This window comes from Sinocyclocheilus grahami, unplaced genomic scaffold, assembly GCF_001515645.1.
Source record: "Sinocyclocheilus grahami isolate Dianchi unplaced genomic scaffold, SAMN03320097.WGS_v1.1 scaffold510.1, whole genome shotgun sequence".
In the NCBI taxonomy this organism is placed as follows: Eukaryota; Metazoa; Chordata; class Actinopteri; order Cypriniformes; family Cyprinidae; genus Sinocyclocheilus; species Sinocyclocheilus grahami.
This window is the reverse complement of record NW_015505689.1, coordinates 1077133-1087832: the sequence shown is the minus strand read 5'-3', so window position 1 is coordinate 1087832 and position 10700 is coordinate 1077133. Positions and strand designations below refer to the sequence as shown.

The 10700-nt window shown below is 37.6% G+C and overlaps 1 protein-coding gene across 1 annotated transcript in view; it reads left to right on the top strand.

Annotated features, from left to right (window-relative positions):
• gfra4b (GDNF family receptor alpha 4b) overlaps positions 1 to 10307 on the top strand; it is a 64624-nt gene extending 54317 nt beyond the window's left edge. The window contains exons 5-8 of the mRNA XM_016237282.1: positions 667 to 776; positions 2116 to 2250; positions 5756 to 5916; positions 9289 to 10307. Coding sequence (XP_016092768.1) covers positions 667 to 776; positions 2116 to 2250; positions 5756 to 5916; positions 9289 to 9429 — 547 coding nt within the window. The 3' untranslated portion in view covers positions 9430 to 10307. The remainder of the gene's footprint in view (positions 1 to 666; positions 777 to 2115; positions 2251 to 5755; positions 5917 to 9288) is intronic.
• The last annotated feature ends 393 nt before the right edge of the window (positions 10308 to 10700 follow it).

The window sequence follows — 10700 nt, the reverse complement described above, 5'->3', positions numbered from 1 at the left end:
CCCTTTGAGCTAAATTATTAAATTATCACTGTTTACCCTACATATGCATCTGTATGCGGTCACTTGTTTCTGATTCTTCTTCACCGTGTTTTGATCCAGACATTCGGTACTCGTTTAGAAGAAGCACAATAGCACCTCCTACCATATAACAGTAAAAAAAACCTGAAAACCGGAAAGTTCCGTCAATGGCGGGTTAAGAGTTACTATTAAAAGACGTTTAGTTTACATGTGTATGTGAAACAATTTTGGTACTGTGTTGGGTTGCCACTTGATGTCCAATGTAATCTTAAACATCCTGTGAAGCAAAACCAGATTTAGGGGCCGCAGAGAACACACTGACCACGTCTGTCTAAAATCACGAAACACAGCACAAAAAAATTATGTGGCACTGAACGCCTCCTCTGCCATCAAATAAAACTGTTTTAACTTGACACAGTGTCTTAAAAATGTGGTGCTCATCATGTGCGAGAAGCTTCAAAAGACGCGAGTGCATCGGTCATACATGTCTGTCTAGTGCGTTTACATAGAAAATCAATGGAATTGTAGCATATTGTGAACGGCCCCTTAGACGTCGGTGATCGTTCGTCATGATTATGTCAGTATGGCCGACACACTTCTGTCTGCTTGGCTGCTGTCCTTGCATATACGGCTGTGTTTGTTCTGCAGGTCCCGTTTGGCCCAGTTTCAGTACGACTGCCAGCCAGAAGAGCAGTCTGCCACCGGCTGCAAACAGGGAAACTATGCTGCATGTCTTATTGCTTACACTGGACTGATAGGTGAGTACTTTAAAGCTGTTTTAGACAATTGTTCTGCAAACTGGAAAAGGAATTGCATGCATGATTGTGGCTGGCCATTAAAACAGGAGCGAGGCTGATGCAGTTGGTTTGGAGAGTGATACCTTGGTTATTGCCTTACTCAAAGAAACACAGGGACACCTGTGCGTCTGTGATGAGAGACTATAAAACTACCCAGGCACTTTTAAAGTCACGGAGAGATTGATTTCACTTCCCAATAAAATAGATTGAAAGCAATATTTTTTATGAGGCTTTCTGTTACATAGAGCCTTTTTGTTTGTTTAGTTCTGCTTCATGCTCATTTGCTATGTATTGAGCAAACAGAATCCCTTTTAAATAAATCTCTTTTTAAACAAAATTTTCAATTCAACAGACATACTTCTGACAGGAAGTTTAATTTTCTAAATAAACATATAGGCCTAATATTAAATCTATATGTTTATACATTGGCGGCCAAATGTTTGGAATTAAGATTTTTTTTAAGAAGTATCTTCTGCTCACCAAGGCTGAATTTATTCTATCAAAAATACAGTAAAAAACTTAATATTGTGAAATATTATTACAATTTAATATGTGTTTTTTACGTGAATATATGTTAAAATTTAATTTATTTATTTGATCAAAGCTGAATTTTCAGCATCATTACTCCAGTCTTCTGTGTCACATGATCTTCAGAAATCAAATAAAACTGTTATTATTTTTTAAATTCATACTTATCCTTATTATTATTATTATTATCATTAATTATTTAGCAGCACATCTGTTTTCAACATTAATAGTAATCAGAAATATTTCTTGAGCAACAAATCAGCATATTATTATGATTTCTGAAGGATCGTGTGACACTGAAGACTGGAGTAATGATGCTGAAAATTCAGCTTTGATCAAATAAATAAATTAAATTTTAACATATATTCACATAAAAAACATATTCAATTGTAATAATATTTCACAATATTACGGGTTTTACTGTATTTTTGATCGAATAAATGCAGCCTTGGAGAGCTGAAGAGATGACTTTCAAAATTATTAAAAAAAATTCTAAATTATTTCAAAGTTTTCACCATCATCAGTGTACACACAGTATATATATATATATATATATATATATAAAATAGATTTCTTAATGTATAATTATGAGTAAAAAAATCATTATAGCTCCATATAGAGGGACAATATTCATAGGTTATCATAAGTCAAGTCTTGTGTACATTTAGATTAATAAAATCCATATATCTGTTATGCAGTATTTCGGTGCTATTTTGTGTATTGCTCAGATTATGGGAAATCACAAATGTCTAAATGCATTTTGGTATCGCAGGCAGCCCGATCACACCAAACTATGTGGACAACTCCACATCCAACGTGTCTCCCTGGTGCTCGTGTTCGGCCAGCGGGAATCTGAAAGATCAGTGCACTGAGTTCCTGGAATATTTCACCAACAACGTCTGTCTCAGTGAGTCAAAGCTCCTGTACTGTACCTTGTCTGTGTCAGCCGTCATATATGAGTCTCGATCATGTGATATGTGAAAGGACGTTGCATGTGTAGTCTGGCAGAAGAACTCTCTGGTTATTGTTAGTCAACATTGTAATGTCAGAGCAGAACCACTGGCTCTGTTTTAAACCCGAGTGAGATGCAACAGATTTATCATTAGTCAGTTAAATAATTAATCATTTAAATCACTGCGTCGCAAAATGATTCACTGTTTTGAAGCGCTCCAGTCAGATTGTGTATCGCAAATCATTTGATTCATATCGGAACTTCAAATCACGTTTCGGGAATCATTTAGAAGATCGTTTAGCCCTTGGTTCATAGTGTCACACAGCGTTAACAATGCTGCATTTTTTTTCATAAAGAAAACTAAACTATCATTATCAGTATCGGCAGATATTCTGAATAATCGGCTATCGCTATCGGCTGAATAGTGTCATCTCTATTTATCATAGTCAGAAGTTTCTGAATCTTAAATTCAGAAATGAATTTTAAACACTGCATGCATTTAAACAACGAGTGCATTTACGAATGAAGGCCACAGCAGTTGGCAAGGAGGGGAAATGCATTTATAGCGTGCAGACGTTTTCTAAACAGGCAATGCTGACATAAATATAATTACTTTTAGCCACCCATAAACACTTTTATAATTCTTTAAAGTTTGTATTAAAGCTGAATGTCCTTCACAGCAGCACAGAACAGTATGAAGTCTCCTCTTGCTATTCACTGCACCATTAGTCATACGTTCTCTGTTTTACTGTATGTCACATCAACCTAGCGTTCACCGCCGCTGCGCAGAAGACCAAACAGTCAGCCTGCCTCTCTCAAATGACAGAACATTTCAGAAATCACCTCGTCTGTCTCTCGTCGCTTGCGTCCTGATTCTCCACTTAAGCAGAACCAGGACATACTTTTAGAAAAGCTTTTGAAGAGTGTCACTCTTACAGATTGTCTGCCTGTGGATTGTATTTAGTAACAGGGTTTATCTATGTAGGACTATCATAAGAATTGTAAAGTAAAGTTATAATAATTATTTTTAAAAAATCTAGGGTTTGCCTTTACCTAACCCTTAATATTAATCTTGAAATCCATGTTGAAAGAATAAATGGGTTGTTTCTTCAACTATATGCACTTTTTTATCCCAGGCTTTAAAGATTTCCAAAACTAAGAGATTTTCTAAGAGCATACTTACTTTTTCTTATATTAAGATCACATGCTTTCATCTTAGTTTTTCAAACACCTTTATATTTTAAAAATCCTTGCTAAAATATTAATTAGATTTTTTTTATAAAAATTGTAATTTAGAGGATTAGTGACATAAACAATTTTTAATTTAATGTGCAAAATTTTTTTATTTAATGGTTCATATTATTTTAATATAATATTTTAATAAAATGTAATGTATTGCTGTGATCAAAACTGTGATCATTACTCCAGTCTTCAGTATCACGTGATCTTCAGAAATCATTCTAATATGCTGATTTATTATCAGTGCTGGAAACACTTGTGCTGCTGAATATTTTTGTTGAAACTGTGATAGATTTCAAGATGCTTTGATAAATAGAAAGAACAATATTTATTTGAAATAAAAAAATATTTTCAGTCAATTCTGATGAATAAAATTAATTTTCTAAAACAAAATCTTACTTTTGAATGGTAGTTTAAATATTAAATAGATTTATTTTGCCATTTTACATTTTTACTATTTTTAATCACTTTTACATATTTATTGTCAGTTCTGTTCCAAATTACATAAAAAGTGTTAACTATAACACAAACTACTTAGAATACATAAAATGCTACCTATGAAATTACAAACAAACAAACTATATACACTGAACAAAATTATAAACGCAACACTTTTGTTTTTGCCCCCATTTTTCATGATCTGAAGTCAAGGATCTAAGACTTTTTCGATGTACACAAAAGGCCTGTTTCTCTCAAATATTGTTCACAAATCTGTCTAAATCTGTGTTAGTGAGCACTTCTCCTTTGCCGAGATAATCCATCCACCTCACAGGTGTGGCATATCAAGATGCTGATTAGACAGCATGATTATTGCACAGGTGTGCCTTAGGCTGGCCACAATAAAAGGCCACTCTAAAATATGCAGTTTTACTGTATTGGGGGGTCCCCAATAATAAAATATTTTTTTTATCTATCATTTCAGTGAAGAGCAGGCAAAAGCACGCACATTGATCTCAACTGGGTGCTCGACTAAGAAACATGTGGACATTTTTTTAAATGTAAAGTCGGCAACACCAAAGCTCCAAAAGTATCAAAAAAATTCTTTTTTTTTTAAACTGTCGCATAGCATATGTGACGTTTCGAGCACGCAGGCTCTTCGTCAGACCCCACTGATTATGTATCATTCCCACCACCATAATTTCCACCACTGACTGAAATATGATTTGAGATGTTGCAAAGTGATATTTTTATTTCATATAAAATTGACAAAAATGACAATAAATTCAGCTAGTGAAATGTGAACCTGGACCACAAAACCAGTCAAGGCTAAATTTTTTTAAAATTGAGATGTATACATCATCTGAATATATAATCTTTCCATTGATGTATGGTTTGTTAGGATAGGACAATATTTGGCTGAGATACAACTATTTGAAAATCTGGAATCTGAGGGTACAAAAAATCCAAATATTGAGAAAATCGCCTTTAAAGTTGTCCAAATGAATTTCTAAGCAATGCATATTACTAATCAAAAATTAATATATTTACAGTAGGAAATTTACAAAATATCTTTATGGAACATGATCTGTACTTAATGTCCTAATGAAATTTGGCATAAAAGAAAAATCAATAATTTTGACCCCTACAATGTTTTTTTGGCTATTGCTACAAATATACCCTAGCGACTTGAGACTGGTTTTGTGCTCCAGGGTCACAAATGAGTTTGTTTTCTAAAACTTCACTGTGCCGATATAGAAGAAGCACCCATTAACAGTCTGTATTTAGATCTTCTGCTGCTGTTTACTGTCTGACATCGAGTAGGCCGCAGACGTTTGAAAGTAAAGAGCTATCTGAAGTGCAAAGCTTATTCTGAGCCGTGAGCATACATGAATGTCTGATTGATATCCAGCACCCTCTCAGTCACACTCCTCCAGTCCCGTTCCTGGAATCCCTTATGTATTATATATATCACGATTCATCAATATGGCCGACTCCGTGGCAATATTCTGCTCGGTCCTGTTCAAACAGAGATCTCTTACATGAAGTAACTCCTCAGACAGCCGAGTGGCAGCTCTCGGAGTGAGCGATGTGAGCGGATGAGAGTGATGTTTGGTCAAGCCACTCATCTGTGAGTTAATGAGAGGATGTGGAGAGGCAGGTGCAGAAGCGCAGCCTGAGCAGAATACTGAGCGCCGCTTAGACCAGAATTCAAATAAGCGTCTGATAACACGAACAGTTGCGAATGGAAATGATGTGGACGTCTTGTCTGTTGCATGAATAGGGAACGCTCTCCTGACGTTCGGGAATGGAATGGACTTCACACCCACTCCCACACGACTGCCGCGGTTAAGCCCTGTGACGGACCGAGGGCCATGGAGGACGACTGTGTTTGTCACGATGGAGACGGAACAGAACGCTCTGAGCCCAGCCAAACCCACACAGGTGAGGGTTAGAGATGGGGAGCAGTTCGGTTATGGGTTTATTACTGCCTTGATTGTAGTGTGTCTCTGAAGGAACCGGCTTTACACAATAAAGAGCCATTTCATCTGTGCTGCTGAGAGATTGCAAAATTGTGCCGATTTTTCGAGAGCTGTATAACATCGCAAATGGAGAGTCTCTTACGGTAAAACCAGGGCTGTGTGATTAATGAAACTAAAATGGAATAAATAGAGTGAATGGAATGTTGATGGAATCTGAACGTAATCAGATTACTTTTTCAAGTAATTAGTAAAGTATTGCATTACTTTTAAATTTGCAACAAAATATCTGAGTTACTTTTTCAAATAACACGAGTTACTTTGTTTTCCCATTTATTCACTGACATCTCTCCTGTCCCCGCATTGAGAGAGATTAGAAGTGAGGTGCAGACACACCTCTATCAGCCTGGGGCTTATCAATTTCAATTTTGGTGTCAAACGGCCTTTACAGTTCCCAAAAAAATCTAACTTTTTTTGTTATTAAAAAACAAATACAGTGAGGGAAATATTTATTTGATCCCCTGCTGATTTTTTGAGTTTGTCCACTTACAAAGAAATGAAGGGTCTGTAATTTTTATGGTAGGTTTATTTTAACGGATAGAGACAGAATACCAACCAAAAAATCCAGAAAAAACACATTATATAATGGTTAGAAATTGATTTGCATTTTAGTGAGTGAAATAAGTATTTGATCCCCAAACAAAACAGTCGCCGTGACTTTGCCAAGTAAGACATGTTCCTGGATCAACTTCTTTTGTTGATCCTGGTTCAACATTACTGTCCTAAAATACAGACTTAACCCAATCCCTACCCCTAAATCTAACCTTACCCATAATTTATTCCTAAAATCAGAGGGAAATGATAGCTGATTAACAAGGGTGTAGAAGCACCTAACCCTGATCGTAAGCCTAAAACTGACATTTGCTGAAAAGTTATCTCTCAATTCTGATTGGTTGATTGGAATGATGTTCCTGGATCAACAAGGATGTTGATCCAGGAACATGTTGTGATTGATCAAATCACGCTCACCAAACAGAACATGACTTGGTGCAGAAACCCTTGTTGGTAAGCACAGAGGTAAGACATTCCTTGTAGTTGGTCACCAGGTCTGCACACATCTCAGGAGGGATTTTGATCCACTCCTCTTTACAGATCCTCTCTAAATCCTTAAGGTTTCTTGGCTGTCGTTTGGTAACTGGAAGTTTCAGCTCCCTCCACAGATTTTCTATAGGACTGAGTTCTGGAGACTGGCTAGGCCACTCCATGACCTTAATGTGCTTCTTCTTGAGCCACTCCTTTGTTGCCTTGGCGGTATGTTTCGGGTCATTGTCGTGCTGGAAGACCCATCCATGACCCATCTTCAGTGTTCTGGCTGAGGGAAGGAGGTTATCGTCCAAGATTTTACAGTACATGGCCCCGTCCATTTGCCCTTCAATGCGGTGAAGTCGTCCTGTACCCTTAGCAGAAAAACAGCCCCAAAATGTTTCCACGTCCGTGCTCGACTTTAGGGATGGTGTTCAGCATTTCTCTCCCTCCAAACATGGCGAGTCGAGTTAATGCCAAAGAGTTCAATTTTGGTCTCATCTGACCATAGCACTTTCTCCCAAGCCTTCTCTGAATCATTTAGATGTTCATTGGCAAACTTGAAATGGGCCTGTACATGTGCGTTCTTGAGCAGGGGGGACCTTGCAGGTGCTGCAGGATTTCAGTCCATTGCGGCGTAGTGTGTTACCAATGGTTTGCTTGGAGACTGTGGTCCCAACTGCCTTAAGATCAATAACAAGCTCCTCCCGTTTAGTTCGGGGCTGATCCCTCACCTTTCTCAAAATCATCCTTACCCCATGAGGCGAGATCTTGCACGGAGCTCCAGACCGAGGCCGATTGATGGTTGTTTGTATTTCTTCCATTTCCGAATAATCGCACCAACAGTTGTGTCCGTCTCACCAAGCTTCTTGCTGATGGTCTTGTAGCCCTTTCCAGCCTTGTGCAGATCTACAATCTTGTCTCTGACATCCTTTGACAGCTCTTTGGTTTTGCCCATGGTGGTGGGAGATGTTGGAATGGAAGATACAGATTGTGTGGACAGGTGTCTTATACACCTAACGAGCTGACATTAGGAATAACTTCTTAAAGTGGCAGGACTCATCTGTGTTCCACATGGGCACATAACCAATCTGTGGGAGCCAGAATTCTTGCTGCTTGGTAGGGGATCAAATACTTATTTCACTCACTGAAATGCAAATCAATTTCCAGATTTTTTGGTTGATATTCTGTCTCCATCCGTTAAAATAAACCTACCGTAAAAATTACAGACCCTTCATTTCTTTGTGATTTTAATAATAATAGTTTATGCATTTAGCAGACGCTTTTATCCAAAGCAACTTACAGTGCATTCAGGCTATACATTTTTTACCAGTATGAGTGTTTCCTGGGAATCGAACCCACAACCTTTTGTGCTGTTAATGCAATGCTCTACCACTGAGCCACAGGAATGTTAAGTGGGCAAGCCCAGCCCAGGTGGCAAAAAATAACACAAAAGTAACATAATGCATTACATTCTATAAAAAAGTAACTAAGTAATGCAATTAGTTACTTTTATATGGAATGACACCATATTGTAATGCATTACTTTTTCAAACTTAATGCCATATAATATACTAACTGAACACTATATCGATACTCGTCTATTCTTTTTTGTACTTTGGCTATTCACATTATGCAGTTGTTGTGTAAATACTATACATACTGTATATATCACCTTTGAGCAACATTAATCAGCCTGCATAAATGCCATGTCAGATGCAGCTTCTGTTCCACCTTTGCAGTGTAAAGATGGCTTTTGTTAATGTTTGTATTGGTAACAGGTTATAGTATTCTGATTGAATTAGTTGGTACAGTAAATTTAAGTATATTAATCAGAATTGTGAGATATAAACCCGCAATTGTAAGAAAATCATCTTTTTTTCCCCTCCGAATTGGACTTTATCATTTGCAACTGCAAGTTTATATCTCAACATTCTGAGAAAAGAAGTCAGAATTGCAAGATAAAAAGTCTCAATTATTTATTTATTTTTTATTCATTTAAATTCAGTGGCAGAAACGGGCTTTCATAGATACATTTAGTATAATATTTAAAATTCGCCATTGCAAAGGTCAAAAAGATGTCGCTGGAAATCAATTCCAGGGGTTAAATATTGTCTTTCAATGGAAAATTTTTGACCCTAATGTGCACACGACCAAAACTTTAACCTTTTTTGGGGGTGAAATGCAAATGTAGTCTGGTTTGCAAATCCCATTCTAAACCAAACTGGTAATGCTTTCTCCTCTCGTTCCTCAGGACTCTGTGAAGGTGAGGCTTTGGTCTGACTCCACCGCATCCTTCGAAACACAGCAGAACTCGGCTCGTGTGTTTTCCGCGGCATCGCTACCTGTCTGGATTTGTGTGTTTCTCAGCTTCTTGCTTCGCTGTGATCAGTAAACAGACTCAAGACTTTCGAGACATCTATTCTGACGGGCCCGTGATTTTGGACCAACTGGAACCTGTTCAGCTCCAGAGCTGGAGAAACTAATTTCTAACATTGACGTCATCGTGTTATCTCTGTTTCTGTGGAAGCGCCAGTTAAACCTACAGAATCTGAATTTGCAAGGCACTTTTCTAGAAATGAATGTGGTTATTCAAACACAAAGGCCAGCGGGAAACCTACCTGTACACATGTAAATAGTGTCACACGGGGTCAATATGAAACTGTGCTGTTCATTGAGAGTTTCAGTGTAAAATCATATTTTTGTGGGGTGGGGAGCCAATTCAAAAGACTAAAAGTTCCTAAAGGCCAAATAACCTTCTAGCACTCCAAAATCAATTCCTGATGAAATGTGGAGAGAAATGAAGCTTTTTCTTCTTTCTTTTATAGTTCCTCATGCGTCAGTTCAACCATTTGGAGATCCCCTTGAGGAAAACGGAGATTTAATATCATTCTGTTCAACTTGACTGAAGAGAAGACATAGGCTATTTCTGATCAATAATAGAATGGTAATGCTTTGGGTGGAAGTAAACAGTTCTCTTCTCAAAGCTCATAATGTGCTATTGGGACATAAGCTACTTCAACTAACCGATCTTGGAGACTCAACATTGTTGTGGCATCGCCACAGCTGATTTCCTGCCCAGTACTGTGTCTTTATGTATAATGCGATGTATTTATGAGGAGTTCCGGTGGTTCTGATCTTGAATTTGAGGGCTGGCATTGTAGGAATGGGGTAGGAGAGGTGTTTCCCGCTCCAGCCGCTGCTAAGAAAGCCCTTGATATTTCTAAAGGAAGGCTGGGAATCTCATTATGGAACATTCTTTGGTTCATCATATGGCACTAATAAAATATGCTGGTTCATTTAAAGCCTTTTGCTGTTCCTTTGTGCCTCAGAAACTTTGAGCAAACTGGCACAAAAATGTGGAAAAGTTAGTCAGGTGAAACTCCACATGGTGCGTGTGTGTCTTTGTCAAAAACATGCTTGGGGCCAAAAGTGTGGAGAAACGGTTATTCATAGAGAGAGGAGAAGCTATAGAGATTCCTCGTCCGACACAGAGATAGTTTATGGCCAGGTAAATCAAGTGAACTGTGGCAGGGGGATTATTTGGATCTCAGGAAGGGAAGAACATTTTGTCAAAACCTGACAAGAACTCTATTAATTTTTTATTTTTTTTTTAAATTAACTCTTTCTTAATTTTTTTTTGTATTGGACTACAAATTATGTTAC